The sequence below is a fragment of the Alligator mississippiensis genome, chromosome 2 (genome assembly GCF_030867095.1).
Source record: "Alligator mississippiensis isolate rAllMis1 chromosome 2, rAllMis1, whole genome shotgun sequence".
Taxonomy (NCBI): domain Eukaryota; kingdom Metazoa; phylum Chordata; order Crocodylia; family Alligatoridae; genus Alligator; species Alligator mississippiensis.
Window position 1 is genome coordinate 94,447,569 of NC_081825.1, and position 21,454 is coordinate 94,469,022.

The window sequence follows — 21,454 nt, forward strand, 5'->3', positions numbered from 1 at the left end:
CAGTCTTCATTAAGTCTCAATGGTCTGCTATAGGTCTATCATGATGACCTGATGAAGAATGCCTTACTTTTGAAACCTTATTTGACATTATCCCAACTGTGCAGTTGGTCCAATAAAGGATAGAACCCAAAAAATACTTGCCTCTTGCATGATTCCTGGACAAACATGGCTACATTTCATCACTCCAGATGTACCTAGAAGAGAAACTTAAGTGACTATAGCATTAAGCAGCAGCTGAGGGCTAGCACTGGGGATCTGATTAGTGCCTAAATGATGAATTAGGCACCTAGACAAGCAGTTTAAATACCAAAGTACCTAAACAATAGAGATTTAATTACAGAGACCCATGCACAATCTCCAAGGGCAGTCTTCTTAAGTGGGGAAAGCCCACACAGATCCTAGCATGGAAACATAGGAAACGGAGAATCCCCGGTCCCCCATGTTTCCCTGTGAAGAGATTCCTCCCCTGGAATCTCTGGTATCCATCTGGGTAAGTAAGAAAAGTGAGGTTTTCTCCAATCACCTACCCCCACCCCCAGAGATCTCAGGAGTGAGCCTGGGTGAGCAGAGAAAGACCTGCTTTCAACTGCTTACCCAAAACCACCCCTTGTTCTTGCACCGTCAACACGCAGGACAATGGGCAATGTGTGTTTCATCCAAAGAAGTGGGTCAGCTGGGCCACAACACATCGTGGCATAGCTGATCCACTTCATTCGTCAATGTCCATGTTAGTCTCTCTTATCAAACAAAGTGGAACAGCTCCAACAGGAAAGAGACTGTATGTAGGCCTGAACTTTTGACCGACTGCCATGCTGGAATACCAGATTTTTGTCACCCTCTCTCACTTGCCCACCATACCTTGATGGTTTGATTCTCTTGGAGAGGTTGGATGACTCTTCAGGCAAAGATCCGTCTGTCAGGGTCACAGTTCTTCTGGAGGGCTCCACCTCCCCTACACCATGCCCCTTTCTGCTCAGGTCTGTGATGGAAAATCCCTGTTAGTCTGGAATGTGGATGCCTATCAGGGTCTGCACTCTGGACTCCTCTGGGTTCTTTAGTCTGTTGCTCACCGGTTGTTATTTCTTCTCTTGCTGAATGCCTTCCCTCATGAAACTTAGAAATTCATTTAACTAGTCCTTAAATTAACATATTTATTATTCCCCCAACCTTCCTTCCACCTTACTTCAGGCTTTACAAAATTAATTCCCTCTGAGGTGCTGAAGTAAAGGCTGCAAGGTCATTCCTAATGACAAATCAATCCCCTCTGTGCTTCTTCTTTCCAGCTGTAATTCATTCACACTGCTAAAGTAAATTACAGCAGATTTCTTAATCACAGACTCAAATTCATTCAAAATTCATAAAATAATCACTCTTTCTTCTGGTACTGTATCATAATTCAGTTAGGCTGCATAAATAAATTCTGCACTCTTCTTCCTCTTCTCCTTGGGCTTACTGGGCAAATTCCTCCTTTGCCGCCTCCTGCCTCAGTTTGGTACTAAATCCCATCACTCTCATCAGGGTCTATCCTTCCTACACTCTACCAGTCTCCTCCAGCTGTCCTGGGGAATGTCTCCCACCTTGCCCATTTCTAGAGTGGCTGGAGCAACCCACACTGCCCCACCATCCGCTTTACTTACCTTTCCCAGAGGTGGCTCTGATCCTTGTTTGGGGCTTGCCTGGGCCTCAGTGACTCCTACCGGTTTGGCTACCTGGATCTTCCTCCTCACTGATCTGCACACCTTCTGGCTCTGCTGTGTTCCTCCCACTCCAGGGGATGCCAAATGCTGACCCCCATCTGGCATCTTCGTTCAACAGCTTGGTCTCCTTCTGGGCCAATCAGAGCAGGCATGTGTTTCTGTGCCCCTGGGGCCTGCCCATCTCCCAGGTTCCACCCCGGGCCCTCTTTCTTGGTGCACCAGGGACATCCCACTCTCTTGGACCTGCCCCAGTAAGTCCCTTGCCAGCTTGGCCAGTACTGCAGGTCCATAACAGGGGCTTGACTCCAGCCCCTGCTACAGAGACCCAGCTTAAAATACTGTAGAGTAATAGTTCCCAAACTGACAGATTGTGCACCACCAATTTAAAACGATGCAACTTTAAGTACCACCAGCAATTTTTCAGTTCAACCTTAAGCATCAGCACCAAGTTTTTGTCATATAAAGTAAATAAATCTGTTAACACGTGTCACTAACAGGTTGTCTGAGTACTGTCGGTGGTACCTGTACCATAGATTGGGAACCGCTGCTGTAGAATATGGTGATCAGGACACTCACCTAGCCTGCGAGGAAATCCAGTTTCAAATCATTGTTGTGCATCAGCAGCAGTTTGTACCTCAGTTTTCTGCATCTCAACTGAATGCCTTAATCACTGGACTTTCCAGGCAGTCTGTCTTTGCTCTAATTAATAATTATTCATACAGTATGTCATGAATAAAAATGTGCTTAATCTGTACCAGATCGAAGCTTTTTTAAAGTCAAGATATATGACATCAATCTCCTCTCCCTTGTCCAGGTGATAGGTCACCTGGTCATAAAAGGAAATAAGATTGGTTAAGAAAGACCTACCCACAACAAACCTGTGCTGGCTATCCCTCAGGATGTTGCCATCGGCCAGTCCGTTAAGAATGGTCTCTTTGATAATCTTTTTTAAGACCTTCCCCGGGATAGAGGTCAAGCTGATGGGCCTGTAGTTTGCCGGATCCACTTTCCTCCCTTTCTTGAAGATAGGCACCACACATTGGCCTTCTTCCAATCTTTGGGCACTTCACCAGAGCGCTAGGAGTTCTTGAAGATCCGTGCCAGGGGCTGAGCTATGATGCTTGCCAGCTCCTTGAGTACCCTGGGGTGTAAACTGTCAGGGCCAGCTGACTTGAAGGTATCCAGCCTCTCAAGATGTTCCTTCACAAGGTCAGCATTGATGGAGGGTAAGGGATCTCCCTCACCCAGACCTTCCCATCCCGTAATGGGCAGGGGCGTCCCTTGGGACTGGTGAAAGACCAACGCAAAGTACCCATTTAGCAAGTTGGCATTTTCCTGGGTGTCGGTTGTCAGTTGTCCTATCTGATTTAGCAGGGGTCCAATGTTACCCTTGCTTTTCCTCTGGCTCCCCACATATCTAAAAAAGGACTTTTTATTGTCCTTGACACTTTTAGCTAGTTGGACTTCTGTCGCAGCCTTGGCTTTCCTGGTTCGCTCCTTGCAGGTCTGGACCACTGCAGAATATTCCTCCTTGGAGGTGGATCCAGTCCTCCATCCTTTGTAGGCCTTTCTTTTTAGACGCAGGGGGTCCACTACTTCCCTGCAGAGCCAAGGGGGCTGCTGTGCCCTTTTGCTGCCTTTCCTCCAAGACAGAATAGATTTAGCTTGTGCATCCAGGATCGCTCCCTTGAGGAGCAACCACTCATCCTGAATTCCCCTCCCCTTTAGGTCATGGTCCCTTAGGGCCTCACTGACAAACCTCCTGAGCTTGTCAAAGTCAGCTTTCCTGAAGTCGAGGACTTCTGTATTGCTGACTGACTTGCTAGCCTTATGGCGGATGGTGAAGGTGATCAGCTCGTGGTCACTGTCACCCAGCTTCCCATCGATCATTAGGTTGCTGATTAGGTCGTCCCCCATTGCCAGTACCAGGTTGAGCAGTGCTTTACCTGTCGTCAGCCCCTAGACGAGTCAGATAGAGCTCTTGATTCATAGATTCATAGATGCTAGGGTCGGAAGGGACCTCAATAGATCATCGAGTCCGAACCCCTGCAAAGGCAGGAAAGAGTGCTGGGTCTAGATGACCCCAGCTAGATGCATATCCAACCTCCTCTTGAAGACCCCCAGGGTAGGGGAGGGCACCACCTCCCTTGGGAGCCCGTTCCAGATCTTGGCCACTTTAACTGTGAAGTTCTTCCTAACGTCCAGTCTAAATCTGCTCTCTGCTAGCTTGTGGCCATTATTTCTTGTAACCCCCAGGGGTGCCTTGGTGAATAAAACCTCACCAATTCCCTTCTGTGCCCCCGTGATGAACTTATAGGCAGCCACAAGGTCGCCTCTCAACCTTCTCTTGCGGAGGCTGAAGAGGTCCAGGTGCCCCAGTCTCTCCTCATAGGGCTTGAGTCAGATAGAGCTCATCCACACACGAGAGAAAGCTTTGGGACCGTTTGGATTTGGCCGAGCACTCTTCCCACGAGATGTCTGGGTAGTTGAAGTCTCTCAGGACAACCATGCACTGGGAGCGTGCAACCTCAGCCAATTCCCTGGCAAACTCCTGTTCAAGCTCTTGATCCTGTTTAGGAGGCCTGTAGTAGACTCCCACCATTGTGCCCCCTGTGCTGTGTTCCCCACAGATTTTAACCCAGAGGGTCCCATGTTGTCCTCCCTGGGCACCAATGTTGGCTTGCAGGGACACGCAGCTCTCCTTGACATAGAGAGCTACACCCCTGCCCCTTTTGACCACTCAATCTCTCCTGTACAGGGTATAGCTGTCTATACCCATGGCCCAGTCATGGGTGGAGTCCCACCAGGTCTCCGTTATCCCTATGACATCATAACTATTTGTGTTAAGCAGGAGGACAAGTTCCTCCTGTTTATTCCCCAAGCTCCTGGCATTTGTGTACAGGCAGACAAGTGTCCCCTTGGGGGCCCTTGCCTTGCCTACAGATTGTTCCAGGGCTGGGGCAGGGGTGGGCTCCCTTAAGTGCCTTGGCCTGCTGGCTTTGCAAAGGTTCCTCAGCAGGCCAGCAGTGGCAGTAGTCTCCCCATCCCCTGGTGGGCTTAGTTTAAAGCCCAGTGGAGCATGTCAGCCAGTTTGGCTGAGAAGAGCCTCCTCCCCAAACAAGAGAAGTGGAGGCCATCCCTTCCCAGCAGATCACTGCCCCTCTCATCAAAAAGCGAACTGTGGTCATGGAAGCCAAAGCTTTCACGATAACACCAGCACTGCAGTCTTTGGTTCACTGCCTTGATCCTCCTCTCCCTCCTCAGCCCGTAGCCCGAAACTAGGAGGATCAAGGAAAAAACCACCTCGCCTACAACCCCTTAAGCCCCACTTTCAAGTCTCTGTAGCGCTTCATGACCCAGCTGGGATTGCTCTGAGCTGTGTCATTTGTGCCAACATGGATAAGGAGCATAGGGTAGTGGTCAGTAGGACAGAGGAGCTCAGGGATCCTCTCCACAATGTCTCAGTTATGGGCTCCCGGGAAGCAGCAGACTTCCTGGGCTAAGGGGTTGGGGCGGCAGATTGTCACCTCAGTCCCCCTCAGGATGGAGTCTCCCATGATAAACACTTTGTGTTTTGTCTTAGGGAGAGCAGGGACGGTAGCTACAGTTGAGCCTGTGTTGCCTACAGGAGCTGGCAGCTTAGCAGGCTCAGCTTGGGCTGTGGGAGGTTCATACCTGTTGCAAAGCTTCAGTGGGGTGGGGACCTTGGTGCAGCGGGCCTTGGGGCCCTTGATCACCTTGGTCCAACCCCTTGGCTGGACAGAATGGGAGGTCCCTGAGTCCCCCCTTGTGCTGGAAGGTGACCTTGGTCTACCCTACACCTCCTGTGGGTGAAGGGCTTGACAGTAGGAGTCTATCTCCTGCTCACCATCCCTGATGGCACGCAGTCTCTGCGGCCTGGAACTCCTCTAGCTAGCGCACCAGAGACCCCAAAATGGAGCAGACCTCACAAGGGGAGGTGGCCATGCTCCCGGACCCCAGAGCCTGAAAAAGTGTCAGGCATCCCCCGCAGCCGAGAGCCAGAAGCTCCATCTGTGTGGAGGCTAGAACCAGGGGCCCCGTCTGTTTGCATGGCGTGTTTGTGAGGCTCCAGTTGCGTGGCTCCCTGCAGGGGCTGGGTGAAGTAGGAGCCGGGACAGAGCGAGACCCTCCTTGGCTCCACTCAGCCACCTCCTCACAGCTGTCTGAGGTTAACTCCATCTCACCATGGGCCTCACTTACCTCCAGCTGTGCTGGGGGTCAGCAGGGTGCTCCACGGCTGCTGGGGGTTACTGGGGAAGCTTCAGGAAGCAGGGTCACAGTGGGCTTGCACCCGCGTGTCTCTCACCATTCCCGGAGCCTGACTAGGTTTTTTTCCTTTGGCGGGCCCTTTTAAATTGTGCGCATGCGCAGTAGGCCTGCCACCAGAGCCGCACTGCTCCCGGGCTAGGGGGGACCCTACTTGGGATTTAGAGGACCCTGCCCCACCAGAGAGAGACTGGTAGGTACCTTCTCCCCATCACCTACTCTCTCTTTGGGGCGTTGGGCCAAGTAGGAGCTGGGGCGGGAAGAGACCCTCCTCAGCTCCACTCAGCCACCTCCTTGCAGCTGTCTGGGGTTAACTCCCTCCCACCAGGGGCCCTGCTTACCTCCAGCTGTGTTGGAGGTCAGCGGGGTGCTCTGTGGCTGCTGGGGGTCGCTGGGGGAGCATCGGAGAGCGGGGGCACAGTGAGCTTGCAGCTGCGCATCTCTCGCCACTCCTGCAGCCTGATGAAGCAGTGGGGTCTGACGCACCTCTCTCCACCGGAGCAGTGCGGTCCCTCAAGGCTCTGTCTTTGGGCCTATACTATTCAACACCTTCATTAATGATGTGGACATTGGAGTCAGAAATGGACAGGCCAAGTACGCTGACAACACCAAACTTTGGGGTAAAGCGTCCACGCCTGAGGACAGGAGGGCAATCCAGGCTGACTTTGACAGGCTCAGGAAATGGGTTTAACACTGAAAAATGCAAGGTTCTCCACCTTGGGAAGAAAAACCCACAGCATGCTTATAGGCTTGGCAGTGCTATGCTGCCTAGCACTACAGATGAAAGGGACTTGGAGGTCATGATTGACCACAAGATGAACATGAGCCATCAATGTGATGCTGTAGCTAGTAAAGCAAGCAAAATGCTGGCTTGCATCCATAGATGCTTCTCAAGCAAATCCCAGAACATCATTCTCCCATTGTACTCAGCCTTGGTGAGGCCACAGCTGGAGTACTGCGTCCAGTTTTGGGGTCCACAATTCAAAAAGGATGTAGAGAAGCTTGAGAGAGTGCAGAGGAGAGCCATGCGCATGATCAGAGGTCAGGAAAATAGACCTTATGATGAGAGGCTGAGTGAGAGCTATGGGACTCTTCAGCCTGGAAAAGCACAAGCTCAGGAGTGATCTGATGGCTGCTTATAAGTTTATAAGGGGTGTTCACCAGGATCCGAGGGAACATCTGTTCACCAGGACACCCCAAGCGATGACAAGGTCAAACGGGCACAAATTCCTCCAGGACTGTTTCTGGCTGGACGTAATAAAGAACTTCTTTACTGTCCGAACCCCCCAAGGTCTGGAATAGACTCCCGCCAGAGGTGGTTCAAGCACCTACTTTGACCGCCTTCAAGAGAAATTTGGATATTTATCTTGCTGGGATACTATGACCCCTGCTGACTTCCTGCCCCTGGGGCAGGGGACTGGACTCAAAGTTCTTCTGAGGTCCCTTCCAGCCCTAATGTCTATGAAATACAATACAAAATCATTATACAAAGGATATTAAATTATACAAAGTGTCTGCTGTTTGGATTGTTCTCTTTAGCTAGGTAGCCTAAACTTTGAGGTCCTTCAGGTTCTGCTTCCTGACAAAAGACAGAGAAAGACCTACCTTAGAATAAGTAATCACCAGCTGGGTTTCAGTCCCCTGGTACACGGGAGATTAACAGATCTTCCACATTGCAAGTAAATGCTCTAACCACTAGGATGTTTTTGGGTAGGCTCTTTGCACCTTCTCTAGACATCCTAGGACAGTGCCTAAAGGAGCAGGCACCATTGGTAAAATGGGGAATGATTATTTTGGGAATTACAGTGCCATGACTCTGAAACTTGATCTAAGGTCCTGAGTTGTAGGTCAGAATTAAAGCTTATCTGGCTTTATACATATTAAAACAGTGGTAACTTAGGTGCCTAGTAAAAGGGCAAGGATTCTTGCAGGTGATATATTTTATTGGATCAGCTTCATGGCTGAGATAAAGTTAGACAAGGGTTTGAATGCAATGCATTCCTCATCAGGTCACAGTGACCTGTTGTAGGGCCAGCATGATGACCTGATGAAGAATGCCTTACTTTTGAAACCTTGTTTAACATTATCCCAACTATACAGTTGGTCCAATAAAAGATATCACTCACAAAACACTTGCCTCTTGCATGATTCCTGGACCATCATGGTTACATCATCAGTCCAGCTGTGCCTAGAAAAGAAACTTAAGTGATTATAGCATTAAGCAGCAGCTGAGGGCTAGCCCTGAGGATCTGAGTAGTGCCTAAATGGTGAACTAGGCACCTAGACAAGCATTTTAAATACCAAAGTACTTAAACAATAGACCAAGATTTAATAATAGAGGCTCAGGTGATAAAGGTATAGCAGATAAAGGTATAGCAAGTTCTGGTGGCTAGAAGTTAAAGACAAACAATTTAAGATTAGAAATGGGGCCCAAAATAGAATGATTATCCATTGCAAGAACAATTTGACAAAGACTGTAGTGGATTTGCCATCACTGAAAATATTTAAATAAAATATTTAAATCAAAATTGGGTGCTTTTCTAAAAGGAAGGCTCTATTTCAAGCAAGAGTTAATTATGGAACTCCAATAGAGGTCTGACAAGATGATTATCTTTTCTGCCTTGATAACATATGATGGCATACTTATGGGTTCAGCTTACCAGTTAGTCAAGGAAGCATAGCTGCTTTCCTGCCCTCCAGGCTTGTCTGGGTGAAAGGAAAGAAGCTACATGTCTGCCCCCATCAACAGAAGCAGAAGACAGGGCAGGGTAGCACCTTAGCAACTCACTGGTTCAGAGGCATGAGCTTTTGTAGATGACAGTCCACTGTAGCTAATGTTTTCTTTTTTCCTTGTGGAGCTATAAAATACCAGTTGATTTTTGGCCTCTCAGGATGGAGCTTCAAATTATATAAAAAGAATACTTTTACCTTTTGTCACCTTTTTAATCACTCAGCAAACAGCTTTCATTTCTTCAGCAGAACTCTTTCTGCCTTTTATATTAAGGTCAGCAGCAAAATGCTACCAGCATTGTCAAAACTGAACAAAAAAAGAATGAGTGCCCATAGACCTTTCAAAATCTTCCCATCCTGTGTGAAATCTCCACTTCCCTGCTAAACTCATTCGACCTTTGCTTTTGACATAAATGGAACAGGATTTCCCACCTAAATGCCAACTGGCTATTAAAGGAAGCTATCCTGATTTGTTTTAATTGTATTGATGTCCAAAGACCAAAGGTCGCATAGGAGCCCCATTGCACTTGGCATTGCACCAATATATAGAAAGAAACAACCAGTGCCCCAAATAGTTTACAACTAGAATAATCAGGATGATAGGCACATGCGATGTATCAGTTCCATGTTGTTGTTTGTATATTTTCATTTCTCTATTTGATTTGGTTTATTTACCACACAAACCTTGGGTTTATGGAGTAAATTAAGGGATAGAGGTGGAAAAGAGGATGGAAGTGAATTAAGAAAAGGGGAGTATATAAAGCAGAGTGAAGTTGAAGAAGAGTTAGAAAAAGTTTATTTCATGTAGAGAAGATGTTCATTTCCTAGCCATGTCAGTCAGGTAGGTACCTCAGTGCTCTCCCCTTCCCATTTTCTCATTCTTTTCACTACAATGAGTTATTATTTTCTTGCTGCATAGGAAAATATTCTGCTCCATGTTACTTCACAGAGCTGAATGAGGAACACCTATATTGTTGTGAGAAATTTAGTCCAGATTTGAATTGCAGTTTTGCTGTAACTGATAAACTGATGTTTTACTAGAACTGATTTTATTCTGATAAAATATAAATGCAGTTTAGCCTTTTATTTCCCCAATTGTGCATCGATAAAAAGGCTAAAACATGTTGAGACACGATGAAAATGCTGAAGCAGAAGCTAGGAAAAGAATATATTTGTGGAAGGCGTATGTTGATATATGAGAAACAAGGATTTTTGTGAGTGATTCTTGTAGGGTTGCAGCCAGGTGCTCTAGGTACAGGGGCAGCATTGATTTCTGGTTGTTGTTGCAACTGTGATTGTGATTGTGATCATATGGCTGCCAGCAGCAGGTGTTGTTTTTTTTTTGTCTGCTCCCCAAATCAGAGCCTGCGTCAGTTGCCCCATTCACCCTTCCCTAGGTACGCCACTGACTACAACTGAAGGCTGATATTTCAATCTTCCTAACAAAGAACTCTAATAGGCATTTGTTCTTCTGGAAGAACATCTAATTTTTGTTTTAAAGAAAAGAAAAAAATGTAAGAGCTATTTATTGATGGAGCTTTCCACAATAACCTAAAACCTTGACTATTCTTTCTAGGATAACCAAGCAGATGGTCCAGATTGCGTGAATTCCCTCCACTGATCCCAAGGTGGGAGGAAACTATTTCTGCTGTGTCATCAAACAGGAGCTGAAACTGGACAGACACTAAAGTAGACATGAGATCGAGACACCATAACTAGTCTACTACCTGACGAGGACCTGACATGTATTATGTGCCAGAAATAAACCTTTATTGTCTGGTCCAATGTTTAAGTGGGTACACTTTAACGCACATTAAAGCATCACTAAAAAAATGTGCTATTTAGTTAATGTGTATTAAAATAGACCACCATCATTTTCAAATGCAGGGACACTGATATAGGAGATGCAGCAGTGCTTTAATTAGAGCAGCTCTTGGAGCTGCTCTAATTAAAGCGCACACACCCCTACTCCCACTTGCTCTTTAGCCACATGCTAAAAGTGCCACATGCTCTTTAGTTAATGTGCATTAAGACAAGCTAATGTGCATTTTCTTTGTCACAATGGAGGTACTAGATTTAATATACATTAACTGAAGTGTGTTAATACACATGTAGATGAGTTAAATATTCCAAGAAAAAAGCAGTTCAAAGTTCAAAAAAAATGTTATTTCTGTTTTAATCAAGACATGTCTTTATATATTCTTTTCCTTATTTTTTATTAGTATATATTTCTGGGAACAGCACCTTCCATGGATCCATGAATATAAGTCAGTATTTTCTTCTAATTTAGAAAGTAATATAATTTGAAATCTGCTATTATGTATCATGTGTAACTATAACCTCTGTGCTGTCTTTTCTGATTTACTGTGGAAAAGCAGAGCAAATAAAGGGTAGCCACAACAGTAGGCAATAAGAGATTTAAGAAGGAAATAAAGTGAAGTCACTACAAGCACTTGCATATATATACATTAAGCCTGCACTGCCTGCATTGGGCAACTTCCCATGGCAAGGTTCTAAGACCTAAATGGACCCCTAGGATCCATGGATCCTTGAGGCTTCCTGGGCATCTTTATGCATGCTCTGGGGCAGGGGGGGAGGGCATGTTTTAATTAGAGTGGTTCTCGGGAGCTGCTCTAATTGAATCGCTCACAGCATCTTGTGTATTTAGTGTCCCATGCTTCAAAATGGCAGCAGGGGTGCTTTAATTAAAGTTAGTTCAATGAGTTTTAGTTAGAGCATCCCTGCAACCATTTTGAAGCATAGCAATGCTGAATACACAAGACACTGAGGCTGCTGGAGTATGCTAATAAGCACACTCCAGAAAACTGAATCAAGTCATCAATTGAGTATGCAATTAGCAACACATGCTAATTAGCATGTGTTGGAGCAGGCATCAGGCATGTGTATAGATGCCCCTTGATACCCATGTTTGATGAGCTAGTAAACCCATGGAAGACCACTGGCTGAGGTTCTAGACTGAACAGAAGCTGCCTTTTCCTTATATTTTCTTAATACAAGCTTAATGCAAAGTAATTCTTTCTAGTTTCAGCCTCAGATTTGTCTTGATTACCTCCTATATTAATTTGGAAATTTGATCATTTGATCAATCCATCAAACTATTGTTTCAGATCATAACTGTACTTTGATTATTGAATCATTCCATCTTCAGTGAAATTGTAATACCTTACTTCACTACATACTTACTTAAGTGTCTGGTTGCCTATTTACTCTTATTAAAATCCAGAACTAGTTTTTTCTGTCAAGTTGCAATGAATCACAAACATAAGGTTACCTCAGAGTAAGAAGTTTGCAAGCTTGGCTGTAGTTCCAAATGTATACCAGAGGGTTACATCCAGCAAAGAAGGTAAACACCTGCAAGTTAGGCACTGCAACACCTAACCTTTAGGTACCTGATATCCAAGTTCCATAAACAGCAAGGGTGTCAAACTCATCTGGCCCTGCCAGCTGGATGAGGAGCATGGGGCTGGTCTGTGGGCCAGACTGGGCCCAGAAACTGGCCTACATAGCAGGTCCAATCCACAGGGCTGATCCAGTGCAGGCACCACATGCAGCCTGTGCTTTGGACCATCTACATACATCGCTCGGAGCATGCATACTGGCTATAGGCCAGGGGTGGGCCACATACAACCCACAGGCTAGATCCAGCCTGCCAGGGGATTTTATCCAGCCCATGGCAGGTCCCTTGACCCCACCCAGCCAAGGCATCAGGAGCAGCCTGAACCATGGCATGTGCAGGCGTTCCTCCCACCCCAGGTGCAGAGTCCTCCCACCCCAGATGCAGTTGGACTCCACTTCCTTGCAGCCCTGGAGGTGACAGCACCTTCTTCTAGTGGCTGCTGCTAGTGTCAGAACTGCTGCTGGACCTGCTCCCACAATCAGGGGTGCTGCATGGAGTAGGCAGGCAGGGTCTCCTGGGACCCACATGGGCAGGGTGTTGGGATGGGGCTACAGGAAGGCAGGGAATGATATCTGGGAGCAGGACAGGTGGGCAGTGCCAGAGTCAGGGTCTTGGGGCAATGACAGCACAGGGCCAGGGTCCAGAGCAGAGCCATAATCTGCTGCCCACATACCCCTATGATGGGTGCCAGTTCCATGGGCAGGGGCTTGCCAGGAGTGGACCATGGCATGCCTTGGGCCCTGGCCCTATACTGTCATTGAGCCAGGATCCCAGCCCTGGCCTTGGTCCTGGCCTCCTGTCCCACTCCCAGACATCTCTCCTTGCCTACCTGTGGCCCCATCCTCTCTGCCCAGCCAAGTGCACTGTGCCCACAGGGGTCACAGGCTGGTGTTCATAGAGACCCTGAGGCCAGGATCACTAGATGGTGATAATACAGGTCAGAGGCACTTAAGGAGTTTTGGTGAGCTGTTGCAGGCAAAGGGTGGGGGGGTGCTGACCTGGCCTGTAGCAGCTCACCAAAACTCCCTAAGTGGCCTTCCAGCCCAAATGATTACCTAACCTTGTTCTAGCCCCATGGGTTGCATGTAGCACATCCCAGCACCACACACAGCACATAGCATGTAGGGCCAGTCCAGAGCACACCCTACATACAGCATGCAGGGCCAGTCTGGGATATGTGCTGCACATGGTGCTGCACCAAACTGACCCTGCATGCTGGATCTAGCATAAGCAGGTAGTCATTGAGCCCGATCCAGACCATCCCCAGATAGCATTCAGGGCCACAGATCCCTTCCCTGTGGGTGGTGACAGACATAGATTTAAGTCCATTCTTCAGGCTGCAAGAAGAATGCTGTATCCAGTTTCCCACTTTTAAATGAGTGCTGTGACCACAAGACTGGTATCAAAGGTGAATGTCCATCAGGTCAGGCACCTAATTTCTGCATCCAAGTCGTACATCACACCAGTACTGAAGTATTCCAGTTTAGACTGTGATGGGAATGTGAAGACCCCTAAAAGCCAAAGGACCTGTAGTCAAGCAGGGTTCCACAGCAGCTTTGCTTCTCTAATGTTGGGGGCAACTGAGCAGGGTTTTCTTAAAATCAAAATTTTAAAGATAGGCATCTCAATTTTATTTAGGGCCTGTTTTAGATTTATCAGTCTTTTAGCAGAACAAGCCATAAGTCATCCAGAGCATAGCATATCTGCAGTATCATACATAGGGTATTAAGTATATTCTCTATAGTGCTGCACAGATATATCTGACATGCCAACTTCATCCATCACTATTCTGTTAAGGCAGCAACAGAGCATCAGGTTGTTAATGGAAAAGTTGCCTGGGGTAGTTATTCTAATGGTTTAGAACAGGGGTGCTCAACTTCTAGCCCTCAGAGATATGTCATCTACCTTGCAGGGCACCACCCAGGTCCCAAAATTCACCCCTGTGGGCTGGATAGTGTGGCTCTGCATGCTAAATCAGGCATCCAAGGGGGCCTGGAGACCAAGGGCCTGGCTCTGGTGTTAAGGACACCAGGGCCTGATCCCTGTGTGTGGAGCCTGATCCTAACATAAGAGAAGCAGTGTGGGACATAAGAGCCCGATCCTGGCATTTGTGGGTGGTGCAGGACCCAATTGCAGTGCACAGGGCAAATCTACGTTGTAGGCCCAGCCACACACGGCCAAAAGGTTGAGCACCAGTGGTTAATGGCAATGTAGGACTTACAGGTCTTTTGGGAAACAGTTCACCCCAACTCCATTGAGATGATCAGCCCTGCTATTTTTTTTTTTTCCAAACTTCAATCCAAGAGAGCAGTTGTTAAAGACTCTGCAGTCTACAGATGATGACTCAAGGCAGTGGAAAGGAAGAGCAAGTGTGAAGGATGGGATAAGAAAAAAAAAAAAAAACACAATTAAAGATTCAAGTCTGCATGCAGCTGTTCTGCACTGTTTTGTGCATACTTTATGCACATTAAAAATAAGCTACTTTTCAATGAAAGTTGTGCAATTTCATTCAAGCAAGTAGTTAGTCTAAAATAACTGATACACGTGTTCTGAAAAGAGTATTTTTAGACTGAGCATCTTGGGCCATATTCTCACTATCACCTAGAACTATGAGGTTGTATTTTTAAAAAGTGCTACATTTTTCATGCAAAGTTCCCCTCCCTCCCTCCCCTTCCAGTACCCATACAGAAAACAGGAGTTAACATTATCTTAACCAAGAACCTGTCTTTGTCTTGTAGTTCTCTTTCCAAAGCCAGCAGTATTACATCAGTTCACATGTAATCAAGTTTAATGTAATGCTTCTCCTGCCACACTCCACTCCTCCCCCCGCCCCATGGTAAATAATGCAATATTCCCCCTCCCCCCCCCCCCCCGCATTAGAATCCTAATGGAATTTATGCAGCGCACACTAAAATTCACTGCTGTGCATAAGGATCTGAGAGTAAAATATGCTAGAAACTCAGGGCCATATCTAGAAAAGGATTTAGACATCTAAAGATATTTTCTTCAATGATGTTTTAGGTAATTAAGAAAGACAGGTGCCTGAATTCATTCATTTTTGGCTGAGGTCATACCGGCACATGAATGTAAATGTGAAACTTGTTAATTTATTTTCATATTTCAAGCTAAAATACACAGCAGTGGCAAGTTAAAATCTTGACTTTTAACAATCTAGTTTTGCTTTTAAATAGAGTTTAAAAATGAAATAACCTAATAAAGTGTTTGTATTACTCTTATAAAGAGAAATGAAGTGTGTCCTTTTGAATCCATACCTACATTACCAATATTTCCCAGCAACAACAGACCACTGTCACCTTGAGATGCCTCCTCAAGAACAGACATGCAAAGACCCCTGTAAAATGAAGTATTACTTCTGTATTTCAATTTCTTTTCTACCCCAACTATCATATCTATGAATATTAGATGCAAAGCCTTTTCTTCATAATATGCAAAGCTCCCAGCAACTTTTCTCCTTTGTTTGTCAAGGTCTTTCCTTTTAGCTAACCATCCCTGGTTAAGCTTGAGCCTCTTGCAGAGCTCTGCCCAAAACTGCTTATTTTTTGTTTAGCTATTTTGTAAGGTTGCTGGCTCATGCCAGATTTCAAGCCCTGAGCCAAAACAACCTGGCTGTAGTCTGATACAGGCTGGGTAGCTTATGCAATACATTAGTGGCAGGGGGCTTTTCCTGTGCCTATGCTGAGGCCAGGTACCTGGGAGCTGCGCCTGCACTGCTTCTCCCAGCTCCCTGCTCTCTGGCTGGGTGCAAGCAAGTTCTAGCCAGTGGCTGCCCACACCAGGGCCAGTCAGCTATAAGCTGCGTTCACACTTTCACCGCTTCTCCCTGCATCTGTCCCAACCTCCCCCACTACTAACTAGCAGCTGGAAGCCAGCTGCTATGTCCACACCACAACCTTGGGGATGGAAAAGTGGCTCCATGGATCAGGTCCAGCTCACAGGTTATGTTGCAGACCTGTGATTTAAAATGACAAGGACACCACTCCCTGCACTGAACAGGGATTTGTATAGTAGACCTATACTTTCTGTGCATGGCCTTGGTAAAACTATACAAGCAGATACTTAAATTTAAGAACAAAGTTAAGACTCGAGTGAAAAACCTAAGTGCAAAGAAGCTGAAATCCCCTTTTGTTACTCACATTTGTTGGCCATCTCCAATGACAGCATAGGGCAAGTGTTCGAGATCATTTCATGGAAGTGTTATAAACTTTGAAGTGTTGAATACTTTTAGAGAGAGTTTATGGAACAGGTCAATAGATTTAATTGGACAGGTAACATATGCTCTGGCACCCTACTTGATCTCCCTTGCACAATACAAACTACAAGCCACATACACCCAAGGTACATTTAGCTAATGATTGCTGATTTGCCTAAGGGCGTTTTCAGTTATTTGATAGTAGAATGACTGCAAGACTACTCACCTCCTGATAGAATCCTGTTTATAACAAGATTGTTAATGAGCTAAAGTGACTCATAAAAATTTCCATCTTTACAAAATTCCATGTGGGAGGGTGGGAGTCAAATCAGGAATTACATACTATAAAACAGAGCCATGACAGATCATACTACCCCAGTGGGGAGCTAGCTTTTTTGGCAGGTGAACTACACAGTATGCCTTGCACCCTCTCAGAGGTCTACTCCAATTCCCTTCCCAATCAGCCACGTCACACGCATAGGCTGCCCATGCCACTTGTGCTGCAGTTAGCCACCCCACTCTATCCTATTTTGATAAACTTTGTATTAGGTAGTACCAGTAATGTTCCATTATGTTACACTTCAAGAGAAACAAAAATGAGAAATCCTCTTCATATACATGGTTTACAATACTAGTAAAACAAAAGTATTAGTTTAGAAAGGCAAACTACAGGTTGCATTTTTTGTTATGGAATACTACCTGTAATTCATCATAATATATTGAATGGCTCCTGACAAAAGAAAATTGTCTCAAATTCAGAGACTAGTAAGACAGAGTTAAGTTTGCCTTAGAATAAGAAAAAAAAAAAAAAAAAAAAAAAGACAATACTTAAATACTTAGTGACATACAGGCATTCAGAAGCTCTACAAGCTTTTAAAACTGCAATAAACTTTGTAGATGTCAAAATATAGCAATATAATGAAACAAGCGATTAGACAAGCTTAGATTTAAAATAAGGTTTTACAGTTACAGAAGAAAGTCCTTAGAGCTAAAAAAAGTGAACATAAGCAGCCATATTATACTCACAGAGTTGTGAGCTTGTAACTGAATGTATATTTAAACTTCTGAAGAGGTAATACAGCTTTAAGGTATGTGGTAACCAAAGCTACTAGAAGTACAAAGTTGCCTGGAAAGCACCCAGTGGTCCCATTACAGTTGAAATAAAGAGCTAGATGGCTTCTTTCCACATTCTCTAGAAAACTGGGAATATGTTCAAACCAAATTGCTTTTTCCTGCATCTTCTGAACTGTTGCCACCCCTCACCCAATGATTTATAATGACTGTATTGACACATGTTAGCAAGAAAAAAAGTGAGGCACTGCAAGCTCTTCTTGCAACTAAACACAATTAAAAAAAACCCAAACAAACCCAACTGTTTGGGATAGTACAAAGTGTTTGTGCAATTAAAGTGGATGAGTGGTTTGAAAACAGTTTCCCAAAGGAAATGAATGACAGTGATTCAGCCAGATGAGCTAGTACAAGAAGCACAATACATGGCTAGGTATTTACTATCACAGAATAAAATTTAGTTTATTACGAAGACAAATTTAAAAAAAAGCAACATTGCTAAAAATTAGTACAATTTAAGTTTGTAATAACAATTTCCCCAAATACAGATTTACTTAAAGAAGTGAAATTAAAATAGCTTATTTTCAGCTATCTTCACTTCTAGTGATTCCATCCAGTTTCAGAATGAAACTCTGATCTTTACTATCATGATAAAACTTGAGTAAATAGTTTAAAATGTATATACAATACATTCACAAGAACCTTTACAACTGAAAGCAGAGAGCAAAACTATCATGTCCCTGCTCTTTCATGGCTTTAAAAGGGGTTTTAAGTTTACCTTCCAGTGAGATTTTCAGGAAATCTGCTTATTTGGCTTACACAGTAAGCTATTCTTGTGCATTGTGTTCTGGATAAGGATGAATTTTAAAACATTACGCAAGGTTATGTTACATTTTTCTCTTTACACAACGCTGATAAGTAATGTGTGCTTTTATAAATACAAATTAATACTATATGTTCCATGTACAGGTGCTGGTTGGTTCTGTTAGCCAGCCATCCACAAGATAAATGGAATAAAGATAGTGGGCAGGGTGGTAGATGGTGCCAGACCTAGGCACATGATAGATGCCAGTCCCAAGAGCACCGAAACAAGAATGCTCCTCTGGTCCCGAATGATCATCTTCAGTGTTTCGCAGAGCTGCAGAAGTCAAAGAGTTCAATAGGATTAAAGTAAGGAAAAGCACTAGGGAAGAAATCAGTCTACTGGATTCTCTGTACAGGGACTCAGTTTCAGGGGTGGGGAGGCAAGGGGTACAGGATTATAGAAAATAAGGATTGGAAGGGACCTCAGGAGGTCATCTAGTCCAGCTCCCTGCTCAAAGCAGAATCATCCCAGCCAAGGCTTTGTCTACCTGGATTATAAAAAACCTTCAAGGATGGAGATTCTACCACCTTGCTGGGCAGCCTGTCCCAGCAGCCTGTCCCAAACAGTTGACAGAGTGAAAAAACAGATACAACCATGCAGGTCTACCTGATGAAAGCCCTTAGGAGCTTGACTACCACCTTGCCAGGGCTGCAGCATCAGGATCCCAAAAGGACAAGTTTAGCTTCCCTGCCAATGGGGGCTCTACCTGCCTCCTCAACCCCTGGGCACCTGCTTTACTTACCAACAGAGGACACATTCACCTGGAGCCTACTGGCAGGACCCCCCCCCCAAAAAAACAACAAAAACCTGGAGTCCTGTAGGCCCTTCTTCAGCCCACAGCTTTCAGCCTCCAGACTATGCTTTCAGGGCCCATGTCTGTGTAGAGCTGGTGACTAGAGAGGTGACCAGAGTAGGGCTGCCAACTCTTTGAATCTAATCTGGGAGGTTTCATCATATGATGTAATGAGTCCAGAGATTCTGATTTTCTCTGGTTAAAAAAAAAGTCCCCAATTTTTGGTTAAAAAAGTAACCCCAAATTCACATTTTTTGTGAATAGATAGAAGTTCATATCTATCTCTCCATCTAATTTGGGGTTACCTTTCAGGTGAAAGTAGGGGATTTGTTTAAAGTCAGAGAATGCCAGGATCCCTGGAATGACATTAAAGACTTTACATCAGAAAGGCAAATGCACATGACTATTACATTTTAAAAACCCACTGGCCTACTATACACGCCAGATTCAACATTTAATATTTATTTTAATGAAAGCCCTAAGCATTCCCCCCCCGGTGACTCTCAGCTGTCTCCTGGAGATGGATTTCCAATTCCTGGAGGCTCCAGGGCCATCCTGGAGGGATGGCAAACCTCTTAGAGAGGTGCGTGTAGCCAGGCTGGGACCTGAAAGAGTTTGGAAAGGCAGAGGCACGGGGCAGAGCTTGGTGCTGCCAGCCCTGGCTGGTCCGCCCGAGGGGAGGGGAAGAAAAGCAGCCGTCCTTCCTTCCCTTGCGGGCGGCCGAGGGCACCCCCCTGCTACTACCTTGTCGGTCTGCAGGCTGGCGGCCGCGCCGTAGCGGCAGTGGGTGACGAAGTGCTCGCAGTTGTTCCAGAGCAGGCTGTAGGGCCAGGCGCCCAGCAGCCGCTCCGCCCGGCCCGCCACCTCCTCGGCGCCCAGCGCCGGGCTCTTGAGCAGCGCGTCCAGGCTGTTGACGTGGATGCTGGCGCCGTAGGCGAAGTCCCGCACCGTGTCCACGCGGATGCTGGCCACCTTGGCCAGGACGCCCAGCAGCAGGCGCGCGTTGGTGACGGCCCGGCCCAGGTGCCGTGGGTCGGCGGTGAGGGCGGGCAGGATGTCCGGCATCAGGTGCGCCACGCGGTTGTCGCCCAGGTAGATACCGTAGTGCGTGAAGAGAGTGCGGGGCACCTCCAGCAGGTCGCCCCGCCGCAGGGCCTCGGGCCGCGCCTCGCTGCCCTCCGCGCCCGCCTGCCACAGCTTGAGGTTGGCCAGGAGCAGCAGCTTGTCGAGCAGCAGCGAGGCGAGAGACCCGTCCATGCTGCGCTTGCCGCAGCCACCACTGCGAGCGACCACGCCGCCCTCCCGCCTTTTATGCCCCCCGGCGGGGGCGGGGCCGCGCCCGGCAGCCCCATTGGGCGAGGCGCGGCGGGGCGGGGCTGCGTCACAAAGAAGTGGGGTGCTCGGCGCTGGGGGGCGGGGGAGCTTCGAGCTCCGCGCCCCGGGGGACGCGCTGGGCACCTGCGGGATGCGACGGGCCTTGGGATGCGCTTGGTGGCATTTCGGAAAAGAAACAGCGCCGCGTCCAGGCTGGGCACCGGGCCTGCCCCCGGCCTGGGGAAAAGGCTGCTCCGAAGCAGAGCTGAGCGCCCCCGGGGCCTTCCCCTAGCTGGCAGGGGAGGGAGGGGGCAAGGGGAAGCCGGGCAGCCGCGTGGGCACTGGAAGGCTTTGGGTGGCCCCTCGCAGCCGCCTGAAGCCTTTGGAGTCACAGAAAGCGAGGGGTGGAAGGGACCTCGGGGATCATCCAGCGCAGCCCCTTGATCCAAGCAGGAGCATCCCCAGCTTAGATCCTCCCAGCCAATGGGCCTTACACACTTCCAAGGATGGAGATCCCACCTTCTCCGGGTAGCCTGTTCCAGTGCTTCACCACCCTCCTGGTGAGAGAGTTTTTCCTAAGATCCAACCTAAACTCCCCTTGTTGCGGCTTGAGCCCGTTGCTTCTTGTTCCGTCGTCTGCCCCGCGGAGAACAGCCCAGCCCCATTCTCTCTGCCTGCAGGGGCTTGGAAGCAAGTAGTAAAGCCCCTTTTCGCGGGGGCACGGCTTTCAAGTGCAAGTCCCGGCCCGGGTCGAGACAAGCGGAGGGCAGGGCCCTGGGGCGCCTGGCTCTGGCTCCGCTCCGCCTCCCTTCGCACTTGCTCCTGGTTGCCCGAGAGGCGGTGGCGCCGCTGCCAGCCCTGCTTGCTCTGCAACGGAGACGCCTCTCGGGCGCCGGGCCCCGGCCGGGGGTGGCCTCCTCGGGGGTGATCGGAGCAAGCCCGGGAGCCTGGAACTGCTTCTGCCCCGGCAGCCCGTGCCCACTCCTTTGCCTCGGGCCCGGGGGGAAGCTGCTGCGCTCCGCAGCGGGCGCGGCGGTGACAAGTGGGCGCGCACTTGCCCCTCCGCCAGAGC

General features: G+C 47.4%; 1 protein-coding gene across 1 annotated transcript; it reads right to left on the reverse strand.

Moving 5' to 3' along the window:
* Positions 1–17,846: 17,846 nt before the first annotated feature.
* On the reverse strand, positions 17,847–21,454 carry LRAT (lecithin retinol acyltransferase). The gene is made up of 2 exons (XM_006264069.4): positions 19,813–21,454; positions 17,847–18,548 (listed from the first exon to the last, which is right to left on the reverse strand). Exons 1-2 carry the CDS (start codon positions 20,323–20,325, stop codon positions 18,396–18,398), a joined length of 666 nt encoding a protein of 221 aa, XP_006264131.1. The 5' UTR covers positions 20,326–21,454; the 3' UTR covers positions 17,847–18,395.